The sequence below is a fragment of the Mustelus asterias genome, chromosome 6 (genome assembly GCF_964213995.1).
Source record: "Mustelus asterias chromosome 6, sMusAst1.hap1.1, whole genome shotgun sequence".
Taxonomy (NCBI): domain Eukaryota; kingdom Metazoa; phylum Chordata; class Chondrichthyes; order Carcharhiniformes; family Triakidae; genus Mustelus; species Mustelus asterias.
In genome coordinates this window covers 98,693,054-98,708,755 of record NC_135806.1, presented here as the reverse complement: position 1 = coordinate 98,708,755, position 15,702 = coordinate 98,693,054, and the positions used below count along the sequence as shown (strand labels likewise).

Here is a 15,702-nt window from a genome sequence, read left to right as displayed (position 1 = left end):
TGGGTGATGGCGCCAAAATCAGCGACCCCTGGTGGTCGCGCACATCTTGCGACTCCGTCGACTGTAATGGCGGCGTCCTGGCCTCGCACGTGGACGAAACCCTCGACGATGCCGACGACGAAGAACCCAGCTCCGGGGAGTCGCAGGCCGCACTGCTGTTCCTGGAAGTAAGTTTGGATCGGCATATCTTCGAATAGTGCCCCTTCTTACCGCAGACGGAGCACAACACAGCTTTAGCGGGACATCGCTGCCGAGTGTGCTTCACTCCCCCACAGAAGTAACACCGCGGGCCGCCCGGAGCTGCTGCCATCGTCAGGCCCGAGTGTGGGCACGCCATCACGCAGCTTTTCGAACCCGAGGAACGAGGAGGGATCAGCGACTGCTCCAGCCACGTTGTCTCCACGTGGTCTTCGGGATACAATACTAGGCTTTTGGAGGCCGTCTCCAACGTATCTGCTAGTTCTGTCGACTTAGTGAGATCAAGATTACCTTGCTCCAACAGTCTGAGTCGGATATAAGATGATCCGATTCCCGCCACAAACGCATCTCGAGCGAGGTCGTTCATGTTCTGGTCTGCCGACACTGCTTTGCAGTTACAGCCCCTGGCTAGCTGTAGGAGCTCGTTCGCGTACTCTTCCGTCGTTTCGCCGGGCTGCCGTCGTCGAGTGGCTAAGAGGTATCGAGCATGCATCTTGTTTGGCGGTTTAATGTAACGCTTCTTAAGAAGCTCGAGGCCCCTTGTGTAGTCGGTGGCCGCACGGATCGCGAGATATACGGTGTCGCTTACCCTCGCGTAGAGGACCCGGAGTCTGTCGTCGTCTGTGGTGACCGCTGCGGAGGCTGCAAGGTAGTCCTCAAAACATTTCAACCAGTGGTCGAAGGTGTTAGAGGCGCCCGCCGCACGTGGATCCAGTGTAAGACGTTCGGGTTTTAACATTTGCTCCATACTCTCTGTATCGTTTTCTTTTTTTTTTAACGACGAGAGTTTAATTAATAGTAAATTAAATTGATGCGCGTTATCACACACGAGGCTTGAGATGCTCAAGGAAATAAAGGCTTTTATTTACTATTACAACGAAGCTACCATGTATAGTACACGATCCCAGACTGAGGGGTCCCAGACAGAGCAGTGACCTTTATACCTCTCCCAGGAGGCGGAGCCCGACTGGGATGTACCATAATAACTATAATACAGGTGTAACAGCCTAACCCTAAACCCAACAGCAACAAGTAGAACAACCCATCCCTAACCCCAACAGCAACATATATACATACTCGTAGTACTGCCCAGACCATGGCTCAGTACTACCTAGTGGGAACCAACGATGGTTCACCACAGCGGGGTGGGACCGGTTGGGGCTGGCCCGGAAATGTCCGGGAGGCCAGCGATCATGGCATGGGGGGTTGGAGGGGCAGCATTGCAACGTAGTGGAACTGGCCAGCGATCGAACTGACCAACGATCGGGAGGCCGGCAGTGCAGGGCTACTGCACATGCTCAGACCTCCGCTATGGCAGATTGGTGCATGCACTGTCGCCCACACCGCACTGTGCTGCCGCTCCCAGAGGCTCTCAGAGGCACTCTGCATTGCTTGGAGTGTGGGAGATTTATTTTGAAAATCCTGCAAAAAAAACCAGCAGGATTTACTCCAGTTTTTATACGAATTCGGCACTTACAGTTTTTTTGGGAAAATCCTGGCCAAGGAATTTGAGAGATGCAGACAGCCCAGTCCACAGGGTGCAATATCAAAGAAACTGAACAATATAACTGCTGGCATCCTCAATGGGAAAGGAGGCTAATTTTCCATCGGACAGTCAGGCAGAGCCCTGTTCAATCTTACATTTAGAGCCATGGCAGATCACAGATATTCCCCTCTGAAAGACAAAATTTTGTGCCTTTGCTGAGCCAGGAAAAGAGGTTTTCTTGACTTGGTCATCTAATTTGCATTGTGGGGTAACGGTTACCCCGATTTGATTTATAGGATGGAATTTTACGAGAGTGAGTCTAAGGGCCCGACTTTACCATCGCGTTGTGTCCATTTTCGGGTGTGAAAATTTGGTAAAGTCGGGCGTGAGGCGAGTAGCGTAATCTGCGCCCGCCTCCGCGTCGGTTCTCCCTTTACCAAGGCCCGAAAATGGACGCGATCGGGACTGCGCCTGAAACGGGCGTGACGGCCATTTAAATGCATTTGAATGCACTGAAATTGAGTTAATGGGCTGCACATCCAACTTTATCAGCATTTCCCACTTTACCACCACGTTCGCCAATCTGGGATCGGCGTGATACAGACATGTTCCATAAAAGTCTGATTCGGGTGCTCCATCAGTGAGGGTTAGTGAGGAGGTAAGTGCATAGCGTCCGACGGCTCTCTGCTGATCACAGGTGTCCTTTTGGTGCAGCTATTTTCTGTCTCGGGTCGGTAGCGGTCCTGCGAGTGTGTGGGAGGGTGGGAGCTGTTGCTCAGCAGGGTCTCCGATGTCCGACTTGCAGCACAGACCCAGGTCTCAGCACTGACCTCGGGTCTTGCGGTGCTGCTGGGTCCTAGTGCACTCAGCTCATTTCCAGCTGAAGGATGTGTACAAAGCCCTTGCAAATTGCAATGCTGCAGCCTCTCAACTTTGCAAGGAGTTGTAATTGTGAGGAACATGTGGCTGGGGGAATTGGGGGGGGTTGTGATTGTGGGGAGCATGTGGCTGGGGAATTGCGGGGGGCTGTGATTGTGGGGAGCGTGTGGCTGGGGGAATTAGGGGGGCTATGATTGCGGGGAGCATGTGGCTGGGGGAATTGGGGCTGTGATTGTGGGGAACATGTGGCTGGGGGAGTTGGGGGTGTATCTGATTGTGGGGAGCATGTGGCTGGGGGAATTGGGGCTGTGATTGTGGGGAGCATGTGGCTGGGGGAATTGGGGGGGCTGTGATTGTGGGGAACATGTGACTGGCGGAATTTGGGGGGCTGGGATTTTGGGGAGCATGTGACTGGGTGAATTGGGGGGGTCTGTGATTGTGGGGAGCATGTGGCTCGGGGAATTGAGGGGTATGGACAGTGACTGTTGATGTGCTAGGGGCAAGCAGTGTTCCTTAACCTCTACATGTGTCCCTCTCCATCTCCCCCCTCCGCCCCCTTCAGACTGATGAGATGGCTTTTGCGATGTAACCAATCGACCTTGCTGTTCTTTTGGTTGCTGCTGGAGCTGAGGGGGAAGAGCTGGAGGAAGAATTGTGGGCACAGGAGGCCCAGGCCTTACCACTTGCAGGAGTAGAGGGAGATGACCACCAGAGGCAGGAGGTGACCGCCATTCACCCAGAGGGGCGGGGGGGGGGGTGCAGGAGAAGGAGGGAGCAGAGTCCCCGGCAGTTCCATGCATGAGTGTCATTTGAACAGATGTCAGAAACCATGTGCCGCCAACGTCTCTGCCTCTGAAAGGAGACAGTGCAACACCTGTGCCACCTGTTGCAGGACCTGGCACCTAGAGGCATGGGGGGCGGGGTGGGGTCACACACTCTTGGTGGCTGTCAAATTGACAGCCGCTCTGAACTTCTATGCGACTGGCTCCTTCCAGACCCCGAGCGGAGATGTCTGTGTCATCTCCCAATCAGCTGTGCACAACTGTGTCAAGCAGGTCATAGAAGCCCTGTATGCCCGGGCTGGGCAGTGCATCAAATTTAACCTAAACCAGGCCCATCAGGAAGCCCGGGTTGCAGGGTTCACAGCCATTGCGGGGATGCCTAACGTTCAGGGGGTGATCGACTGCACACACGTCACCCTCAAGGCTCCCCTACAGAATCCATGGAGATTCATCAACAGAAAGGGGTTCTACTCCCTCAATGTTTAACTAGTGTGCGACCATAATATGAACATTATGCATGCCTGCGCAAGACATCTAGATAGTAGGTGCAAAACAGCTTCATTGTCAGGAGCTCGGACATCCTGGAGGCATTTGACAAGGAGCCCAGGCTGCTGGGGTGGCTTGTGGGTGATATGGGTTACCTGCTTTGGACATGGCTGATGACGCCTGTGTGGAGGCCTGTGACTGAGACGGAGACGGCTATAATGAGGCCCTTGAAGCCACCCGCGTGATAGTGGAGAGATGCATTGGGCTCCTCAAAATGCGATTCTGGTGCCTGGACCGATCTGGAGGGGCCCTACAATACAGCCCTGTGATCTCTTCCTGCATTGTGCAAAGCACAGCACACGACCACTGTCTGGCTCTACAGAGAGGTGACATATTGGAGGAGGAGGAGGACGTGGAGGCTGACCAGCCAGGCGTCGCTGGGGAGGATGACCAGCAGGAGGAGGAGGAGGAAGAGGAGGAAGAAGGAAGGCTGGCAGCTCAAATGAAGCATCCATGGGCAGCAAAGGAAGGTCCTGATCACCAGGCGGTTCAGTCGCTATGGGTTTGTGTCTGTGGGTTCCATCCTCCCTTCCCCACCACCCCCCACAAATTTTGTTCTATCTCCTGCAACATTGTCACACCAGAGTGGTGGGCCTGGGTACTCTGTGTAAGTGAGTTTTTTGGCAGGCAGGAGGGTGATGACGACTCGCTAAGCAGCATTATGGTGATGCCCTGGTGCAAACGAGTCTGACTCCTACCTGAGCTCCGCATGCACGCTGGCACCTGGGCCCACATCTGTCTTGTGGGTAAGGGATCTGAAACCCCCATCCAGGGCCCTGGCGTGGGTGGGGTGGGGGACGGGAGGGAATCGCTCGTGGAGTCTGGGGAACCAATGCCTTCCTTTCCTCAGTGACACAGCATTGAGGGGCCTTCCCAAATGACATCAACATCATCAATGGGAGAGGAATCCTATTCGAGACAAATCTGAGAAAAATTAGTCACAGGTGGGTGGTGTAAAAACATTCAATTGCAATAAAGGTTTATATATCAGATGTTCTAACATAAAAACTTGTGAACAGAAATGTTAAGGTGCTTAAATATCTTTCTAACGAGTTGAGCCCTTCACCCGTGCCATCTCAGTGCAACTACAACTTCCTAACCTTACGTGGCCTACCACTATGTCTCAGTGTCTCCCCAGAATATACATCAGAGATGGAGGGGGCCAGCTGCCTACCTTGACCCGTTACCTGTGATGTGCATGGCGGGCATCCTCTGGAGGCTCTGGACCTTGAGGGCCCTGGCCTGCTTCCAGGTGTCTGGGATGTTTCCATGACACCCTCTTCGTCCCGCTGCCCCTGAGTTGCCCCGGTGTCAGGAAGGGGAGAGTCAGAAGGTGTAGTCACAGCCACAGTCTTCTGGCTGGAACGCCCTGGCGTGGGCTCAAGCCCTTCCTCCTCCTTGGGGTTCCTTTGGGCCCCTGGGTCACTCCAAGGGATGATGGTGCTTCTGCAGTGAGCTCCAGAAGCTCCGGCATCATCTGGCACTGCCAGTCCTGGAGGACCACCTGCATTGCACCCATGGTGGTCAAGCCCTCTGCGATGACCACTTGAGTCGGAGACCACTTCTCAATGGCCGCAGCAATTGCTTTCTGAGACTGGACCACACTCTGCAACCCCTCAGCCATGACCCCCTGCGACTGGGCCACGTTCTCAAGGGCTGCTGCCGTAGCCCGCTGTGTCTCAGCACTGTCCCGTTGGGTCTCCTGCAAGCTCTCAAGCCTCCCAGCCATGGGCCACAGAACCTCAGGAATCCTGTTCAGTTTCTCAGCTGTGGCCCGCTGTGACTCAGCCCCGGCCCTCTGGGACTCTGCTGTGGCCTGCTTGGAGCCTGCCACTCATATTGAGGATCCCCATCCACTGAAAGCTTTGGGACTGCTCCCAACAGCCTCATAGTTGGTCCAGTGTGGCCGTCAGCCCCTCCTGCATTCCTTGGCTCTGTTGCTGCATCTCCAGCAGCTGAGGGAGAAGTGATCTCAGAGGCCCAGCATGTAGCCTGGGGCCAGCTGAGTCCTCGCCTCCAGCAGGCCCCCACGTACCTGAAGGCTTGGATATTCCCTCCTCCACCCAATGTACATCAGCAGATGTGTCGTGCTCACCAGAGACTGACCCAGAAGCCTCACTACTAACTGGATCCACCGACGTGTCAGTATCTGGGATGGTGAGTTGTGAGGTGGAAGCTGATGCCAAAACAGTGCCACCCTCGGAGATCTCTTCACCCATATCCTCCAGGGACTCGTCCAAGTTATCTGGACCAGGATGGGCGGGAGCTGCGTTACGGGCCTGGAGTCCAGAAGGCTCTGGGGCTCCCGGATGGTTTCTGGAAACACAGGACACAAGGTTAAGTGCAAGGGAGGGAGAAGAATCCAGGATGCCAAACACATGATTCACATTTCTCCATTGAACATGGAACAAAGAACGAAGAAAATTACAGCACAGGAACAGGCCCTTTGGCCCTCCAAGTCTGTAGCGACCTGGCTGCCCATCTGATTTGTCACCCTCTACCCTTCCGGTGACCATATGCCTCTATTCCCATCCCATTCACATTTCTGTAAAGACGCCCCTTAAAGGTCATTATTGTATCTGCGTCTGCGACCTCCTCCAGCAGCGAGTTCCAGGCACCCTGTGCAAATAAACATGCCTCGTACCTCTCCTTTAAACCTTGCCCCTCGCACCCGAAACTCGTGCCCTGAGAAGTTGCCTCAAAGTGAGTGGAGGGATGACAGGTGCTCATGCCTTGACAGCAGCCCGACCATGCTGTCGCTGACAGTCTTCATCTCCCCTTAACTTGAGAGCCCCAGCATCCACTCCTCAAAGAGTGAGGACCCAGAGGTCTGGCTCACCACCCTCTGTCTTCACCCTCTCACGGGTGTTATGGTCGGTCTTCTCATGTGGAGACAGAGGGAACCATGAAAGAAATGGTGGCGTGACTCCTGCAGAGTAGCAGGTGGTGACCCTTAGAGGGCTAGCGCAGTGGGGCTCTTGGGAGAGATGGGAAGGAGGTGCTTGGGGATCAGGGGCTGGAAGCATGCAGGGTTCTGGGGATGGGAAGATCTGGGGGAGATTTGGGGGAAGATGCAAGATGGGGTTCAGCACTCACCCTTGCTGCACGGATGAGGTCATTGACTTTTTTCTGGCACTGCTTCGTGGTTCAGGGGGCGGTGCCCTGGCACTGACCCAAGGCGACGACGTCTTCCCAGGCCGCATTTCCATCAGAGTCTCTAGGTCTGCGTCCTGCTGGGGGGAAGAGGGTGTCCCGCCTTGCCTCTGCTGCATCCAGCAGCCTCCCGAAGTCACCCTTAGAAAATTGGGGGGCTGGTCATGGGCACATTTTGTGCAGGAATGTCTGCCTGTCCATTCTTGAGTTTTTAATGGAGCTGCCACTCGTTAGGGCAGATCAGCTGCAGGCAGTTTGGCAGAACATTCCAGCAAGTTCCATGCAATTTGCTTGTTAGCATTGAGGGGGAAAGCAAGTGAACACTTGCAGGTGTGCTGCTGGGGAGAGGGGTGGGGGGAGGTGGATCAGTGCCTCAATGATTGGGTACAGGGGAGAGAGAGGGAGGTGTCACACAACTGTCGGAGTCCGGAGGAGATGGGGGCCTTATGCCGGAGGGTCCGGAGTGGGGGTGAGGGGGAATCACTCTGCCTGATATCTGTAGGGTGGAGAGTGGATCTCTCTGCATGTGATCGGTGGGGGGGAAGGGGAAGGGGCCCGCGATCCATCTGGGTGGCAGAGGGATGGGGGGATAAGGGGGTTATTAATGTTATGGTGGTGGGGCAATGTCTGTGGGGGCCAGGGGGAGGCATTATCCAGCCCGGGAGGGATGTGGCAGGGGAACGTTTTTCTATATTTGTTTTGCGCATGTGCAGTTGGAGGTGTCGATTGGAGCTGCAGGATTTGGGGCACGTTAAGCCCCACCCACAGGCATGTGCAGCGCGATTCGTAATCGCTGATATTTTTTCAGGCAGAGTGCGTATGGTGGCGCCTTAGAACGGGTCTACAAGTTGGATCTGAAACACCCAGTTTCAAGTCCGCCCAGCACTTAGAATCAAAAAGGTAAAATAGGGCCCTAAGTGTCTAGCTAGTGTGAAAATGGGAGAGTTCCTGATCCATTTCTTGGGTGAGTTTTCATGCCCTATCTTACGGACGTAGACATTGAAAATATGGGCTGGACCATTCCTGGTTGCTACAGGCAGTGGGATGGGCTTAATTTGCCGGCCTGCCTGCAGAGGGAGCTATTGTGCATGCACAGTCCTCTGTGTCTGCACATGCACAATACAACTGTAGAGGGAGCACTTGCGCATGTGCAGACCTCTGATTGTGCACATGGGCAATTTCAGTAGCAGGGGTCTGACAGACAGAGAGAGAGCTGTCAGTCCCCTGCTGCTGAAGGCAGCCACACAAACTCCGCATCCTTCCACCACCCCCCCCCCCCCCCCCCCCCCCCACCCCGCAATCATGGGAGCCCACAGACAATTCGAGCCCATCACCACACAGACATAGACATGTAGCCACTGCCAACCAGACCAATCACAGCCCCCTCCCCCAAACCCGATCATGATGCTGAGTGACAGAGGGCTCCCCCTTCCCCCATCCGATCATGATGCAGAGTGCGCAGTGGGCCCCCTCCTCCCTGGTCTGATCACAAGCAGAGTGGCAGCAGGATCCCCTTCCCTCCACAATTGGGCCACCCCTTCAAGCCCTCACCCATATCTGACATGCCCCCATAGACCCTGCCCCCATAGGCCCCATTCCCTGGCACTGCCTGCTGGGCATCACTGAGGTGCTAGGCAGTGCCAAGGTGACAGCATGGCTTTGCCAGGCTGGCACTGCCCAAGGGGCAGTCCCCTTGCCCACAGTCTCCTTTGGGGGGGCCTCAAAGGCCTCCTGTTCCACCAGTGAGGCCAACATGACTGTTCCCCGTTCATGTGAGCAGGTGTTTTCCTCGCTGGAGAGAACCTCGCCTGGTGAGGCCATAAAGGCAATTGAGCTCAGATGATTTAGTGCTGGGCTTGCTAAACAGATGTGAATTAACATTAGAATGTATGTACATAATTTATTTAGCCTCTTGCCCATTTCTGACGAGATGCAGACCTCTTGTTACTAGAGAGGCAGAGTTACTAAATTCGATGTTGTTTCGGAAAAGGGGTGTCTCAGTGAGTTCAGGGAATGTGGGTATATTTTGGGAACAAGAGGTAATTTCAGATAAAATGGTGTTTAGTTATTAATAAACTTAAGTATCATAGGATATATTAGTCTTTCTTGTCATGTGTTTTTCTTTACTTTGAAAAATATTCTGTATTAATTGTTTGCATACTGATTGGACTGGTTCCTTACTGGGTTGTACGCGGTTTTTCACATTTTCCAAACAAATATACTCCACTAAGAACCAGTGTTTCAAATTATCCCCCAGGGTTTTGAGACACTCTCACGGCTAATATCCATGGAGTGGCCTCGGTGGCACAGTGGTTAGCACTGTTGCCTCGCAGTGCCAGGGAGCCAGGTTTGATTCACTGCATTGCAATGTTAATGTAAGCTTACTTGTGGCACTAATAAATAAACTTTATTCTTCCTAACCACCAATGATCCCAATCAGTCTTAAAGGTTGCTGAGAAGTGAAAGTTAATGACATGTTACTAATTGATTTTGACAAGATATGGTGACTTTTGTGGGATATTGTTCATAAGCGTGTAACACTAAAATATACTTTAAATAGCTTAGACATTCAAGTGAAAAACACCCTCACGAAAGAAAAGCACAAATTTTCATTTGAAATTTCACAATAGATAAGAAATGTTCTTGCGTAAGGTAGTCCGTTAATATGAAATGCTGGTTCTATATTGTTTTAATCTATGATTATAAAAATTAATGTTACATAAATTTTGATTTCTGTCAAATTATCAGGATGAGACTGGTGCAGTTGTTGCTCATGAGGCAGCTCCTCCAAGAAACCACCTAGAGTTGCTGGTGATCCGCAGCGCTGGTAAATTTGGAGAAGTAAATGTAGATTGGGAAGCACAGCCTGGAAGTGCCAATTTTTCCGATTTCACACCAGCCTATGGAAGCCTCACATTCGCTAATGGAGAGGTACATTTTTATTTTGCTTTACATAGCAATTACATCACAGCGAGAGGCTAATTGGCCCAACCAGCCAGTGTTCATGTTTGTCCTTCACACAGCAATAGTCCTAATCACAGGTCCATCCCTGTTCCAATAACCTTTTATTCCTTTTTCCTTCAACCATCTGAAGCATCGACATGATGGTAAGATTCAACTTCAAGATTTGATTGAGACTGAAAATGTACAGTAGTGAACTGACTGCCTGGTGTATCCCTGACTGGCTGGAAACAGACGGCCAATCCACTAGCAACCATTTTGTCTCCACTGAAATTGAATTTTTTCAACTGGTGCCTACATCATTTATAATTCTACAGGCTTTTTCTACAGCCTCTTAACATTCTGTGTAAAAGAAAAAATCCTGTTCTCTACTAACTCACTTATATTTGACTTTATATTTGCATCCCTTCATTCTGGACAACATGGACACTGGGACACCTGCCAGTTTTGAAATTGTGCCCTGTACGCCCAATGCCATTCCTCGGGGAACACCCAGTGTATACCTTTCTCCTGTTGGAAAAGCAATCCTTCACCATTACTCTGTGCTTCCTGTCATTCATCCAATTTCCTATCCATGCTGCCACTGTCCCTTTTATTCCACTTCATGTTTGCTGACAAGTCTGTTAAGTGTCAAGGAACATTGACACAAGTGCCAGGCATTGACCATTTCCAACAGGAAAGAATCCAACCATCTCTCTTTGACATTCAATGGCATTACCATTTCTGACTCGCCCACTGCCAACATCCCAGGGTTACCTTCGACCAGAAACTAAACTGGACCAGCCATAAGCAGATCAGAGGCTGGGAATTCTGCAGAGCGTAACTCCCCTCCTGACTCCCCAAAGCTTGTCTACCATCTACAAGGTACAATTCACGAGTATGATGGAATACTCTCCCCTTGCCTGGATGAGAGCAGCTCCAACAACACTCGAAGCTCAACGCCATCCAGGACAAAGCAATCCACTTGATCAGCCCTCCCTCGACCACCGATGCACAGTTGCAGCAGTGTGTATTATTTACAAGATGCACTGCAACAACTCACCAAGGCTTCTTTGACATTACCTGCCAAACCTGTGATCTCTGCACCTAGAAGGGCAAGGGCAGCAGATGTATGAGAACACCACCACCTGCAATTTCCCTGACAAAGCACACATCATCCTGACTTGGAATTATATCACTTTCACTGCCACTGGGCCAAAATCCTGGAACACCCCTGTAACAGCATTGTGGGTGTACTCACACCACATGGACTGTGGCGATTTAAGAAAGCAGCACATCACTTTTTTCTCAAGCGCAATCAGGAGTGGACAATAAAAATGCTGGCCTAGCCAGCAATGCCCACATCCCAAGAAAGAATGAAAACAAAATTACCTTTCACTATTCTGTCTGAATTATTATTTCTAAAAGCTTTGCCACCTCCAAAGTTAAACTGGATGGCCTGCTGTTCCTTGCATCCATGTTTACAATTCTTCTGACCTCTGGCACCATCCCTGTATCTAAATAGGATTGGAAAGTAATGTCCAGTGCCTCCAAAACCTTCACCCTTATTTCCTCAGTATATTTCCTTGTTCAACCAGAAGTTTGCTACAACACTTGCCTGAATGGCCGTGGATGTCGTCCATATGGACTTTAGTAAAGCGTTTGACAAAGTACCTCATGGTAGGTTGGTGCAAAAGGTTGGATTTCATGGGATAAAGGGGGAGGTGGCTAGATGGGTGGAGAACTGGCTTGGTCACAGAAGACAGAGGGTGGTAGCGGAAGGGTCTTTTTCCGGCTGGAGGCCTGTGACTAGTGGTGTTCCGCAGGGCTCTGTATTGGGACCTCTGCTGTTTGTGATTTATATAAACGATCTGGAAGAAGGTGTAACTGGGGTGATCAGTAAGTTTGCAGACGACACGAAATTGGCTGGACTTGCAAATAGTGAGGAACATTGTCAGAGACTACAGATGGATATAGATAGGCTGGAAATTTGGGCAAAGAAATGGCAGATGGAGTTCAATCCAGATAAATGCGAAGTGATCCATTTTGGTAGAGCTAATGTAGGGGGGAGCTATACGATAAATGGCAGAACCATAAAGGGTGTAGATACGCAGAGGGACCTGGGTGTGCAAGTCCACAGATCCTTGAAGGTGACGTCACAGGTGGAGAAGGTGGTGAAGAAGGCATATGGCATGCTTGCCTTTATAGGACGGGGCATAGAGTATAAAAGTTGGGGTCTGATGTTGCAGATGTATAGAACGTTGGTTTGGCTGCATTTGGAATACTGCGTCCAGTTCTGGTCGCCACACTACCAGAAGGACATGGAGGCTTTAGAGAGAGTGCAGAGGAGGTTTACCAGGATGTTGCCTGGTATGGAGAGGCTTAGTTATGAGGAGAGATTGGATAAACTGGGGTTGTTCTCACTGGAAAGACGGAGGATGAGGGGAGACCTAATAGAGGTGTATAAAATTATGAAAGGCATAGATAGGGTGAACGGTGGGAAGCTTTTTCCCAGGTCGGTGGTGACGTTCACGAGGGGTCATAGGTTCAAGATGAGGGGGGGAGGGGGGGGAGGTTTAACACGGATATCAGAAGGACATATTTTACACAGAGGGTGGCGGGGGCCTGGAATGCGCTGCCAGGCAAGGTGGTGGAGGCGGACACACTGGGGACGTTTAAGACTTATCTAGATAGTCACATGAATGGAGTGGGAATGGAGGGATACAAAAGAATGGTCTAGTTTGGACCAGGGAGCGGCGCGGGCTTGGAGGGCCGAAGGGCCTGTTCCTGTGCTGTATTGTTCTTTGTTTGTTCTTTGAATACACTTTAGAAACTCTTTCCCCTCTCTGCCCTTTATGCTATTGCTATCTTGGTCTATCTTAAGATAATTAAAGCTGGTACCCTATGAAGTACACCCAGAAACCCAAATGCTCCTCTTTTATTTATCTCTAACCAAGTAGATTTTGATCTTGACCTCTTTAGGACATCTTCTCTGTCTCATTCAAAGAAAGGCAAGATTGGGTACTAAATATTCTTGGATGCAAGGTGTTCAGGAAGGATGGGGAAGGAAAGAAAAGAGAATGTATTCTATTTAATTATTAATTAAGTAGAATACATTGCTCCTGGCACATAATACTATCAGAGGCCCTTGAGCGCCTGCTGCTCCATGCATTCACATACATGTGCTGTAAACCTACTTTAGACATCATTGTATTCCCTCTGAGTTTAACCCCACCTCATAACTTATTATTTCATATCCTGCTGTTACCTGCATCTCACAATTCTTTATATACCATGGTTTTCCTCTCTGCCACATAGTTTTCATTCCCCTCTGCCGAGCTTGTTTAAACCCACCGTAACACAGTCGCAAACCACTCTGCAAGGAGATTGGTGCAGCCTCTGGTGAAATGCAATCATATTGCCTGGACAAATCACATTGTCCCAGGAATCTAATCAATTAGTCATTTTTTAAGTACTTTTGCTCTTAAAATTATAAAGGAAACTGGATGCAAAATAATGTACAGCTTTAAATATTCTTAGGCGTTGTCATTATTCCATTGTGCTATTGATTTAAAGTTTCAGAACTACTGCATTAAATGCATAAATGGGGGAATTTCACAGTAACTTCATTGCAGTGTTAATGTAAGCCTTACTTGTGACTAATAAATAAACTTTATTTTTATTTTTAACTCTTTTTAAAAAAATGATTTTTAAATAGCTGAAGCATCAACAACCTCAAATTAAGTCTTCGTAAACCGGATGGAGCTCTTTACAAAAATTATTCCACAGTCTTAAGCTCTCTTAATTGCAAATTCATGAAATATAAACTCTCAATGTAAAATATGTTTTCATTCTTCCATTTTTGTAGTCTTCTGCTGTTCTGGACATCATCATAGTGGATGATAACTTGACAGAATTCCTGGAGACATTCAGTGTGATCCTGACTCGAGTGATAGGAGGCGCCAAAATGGGAGATGATATTGTAGTTACTGTCAACATTCCAAACAATGACTCACCTGTTGGAGTGTTTGGGTTTGAGGAACGATCTGTGAGTAATCTTCTCCATTTACCGGAATCTTTCTTACTGCTGAAATTTGGTTGGTACGTTTGTTAAGAATCTGGCTGAGGGTAGATATCTGCAATCTTAAGAAAAGTTATGCACTTGCACACAAGTTTCTGAATCGCAATTATCTTGATGCGGGGAGTGAGGGTTGCATGGAGGTTAGGAGAAGTGAAATTTACCTTGAGTGATAATGCAAAAGGGACTGTACAACATCGTCAGCCCTTTTTACACTCTGCCCTATTTTTTTCTTTCAAGTGGAAAATGAATCAGGTGGAATTTAGAACAGGCTAATGATATATTATTGCATGTTTTGTACGAGTGCACAAGGCAAAATTTACCCCCATTTTGATTGAAGTGGACATAATTATCAGTAAATAAAAGTTAAGGAGGTTTGAAAAGATGTCCCTAAATGACTGTAATGTTACCATAATGACTTTTGAGCATGTTGTCCTTCTCTGCTTTGTGATGCAAACTTGTCAGTAAGAAAACAAATTTAATTCTTTAACTAATAAATTGCAATGTAGCCTTGTGAAGTGGGTGGTACTGCTTGGTAGAATACTGTAATTTCAGTATAACTCGGTGGACCAGACCATTAGGCGTTACTCCTAATGTGGAGCATCCCTGGAATACTTGTCATTTCGGCCTTTTTGCTTCAATTAACCCCTAGATTGGTGGATAGGGTGTCATGCAGGGACAGTGTTGTCTGGAAATTAGACACTTTGACCAGTTGGTACTAAAACTCGTTTACCCAGGTGCTCTTACTCATGAGACAAACAAGGGACATAATTTGATTAATGGTTACAAAAACTTTGTCTTTATTACAATAGTTTTGGTACCATAACGGGGTTATGAAAAGTGAAATTTACCTTGAGTGATAGTGCAAAAGGGAATGTACAGGATCGTCAACCCTTTTTACACTCTGCCCTAATTTTTTCTTTCAGATAGAATTTAAAAGACTAATGATGTATTATTGCATGTTTTGTACTAGTGCACAAAGCAAAATTTAACCCCGTTTTGATTGAAGTGGACATAATTATAAGCAAATAAAAGTGGGTGGTACTGCTTGGTAGAATACTGTAATTTCAGTATAACTCAGTGGACCAGACCAATTTAAATTGCTTCACTCCTAACATGGAGCATCCCTGGAATAGTCATTTCAGTTTTTTTGCGTCAATTATCCCCTAGATTGGTGGATTGCACCATTATTTGAGATCTGAATACTACTCATAAGGTTGAACTGGCCAGGCTCGCTCCATTAAGTACAAATCTTGGTCTTGGGTCTTCGCTGAGTTTCAAACTCAGGAACCTCCACATGGCGAAAGCTGGTCTTGGGTTTACGCTGATTCTTCGCTGGATCATAGAATGTTAGAATCCCAACAGTGCAGAAGGAGGCCATTGACCCATCGAATCTGCACTGACAACAATCCCATCCAGGCCTTATCCTTGTAACCCTACATAATCCCCCTGACACCAAGGGGCAATCCCACCCAGACCTGTTCCCGTAACCCCAATGTTTACTCCACCAATCCCCTTAAACTGCATATCCTAGGACACTAAGGGGCAATTTAGCATGGCCAATCCACCTAACTCACAGTGATAGGATAAGACCTTTAATTGGCCACTTAACTATCTTAATCGGTCTCGGGAGGAAGGCC

General features: G+C 49.2%; 1 protein-coding gene across 1 annotated transcript in view; it reads left to right on the top strand.

The window, feature by feature from the left end:
• The window catches only part of adgrv1 (adhesion G protein-coupled receptor V1), a 504,809-nt gene that overhangs the window by 208,005 nt on the left and 281,102 nt on the right, over positions 1-15,702 (top strand). Inside the window, exons 55-56 of the mRNA XM_078213879.1 lie at positions 9,793-9,975; positions 13,853-14,032. Coding sequence (XP_078070005.1) covers positions 9,793-9,975; positions 13,853-14,032 — 363 coding nt within the window. The remainder of the gene's footprint in view (positions 1-9,792; positions 9,976-13,852; positions 14,033-15,702) is intronic.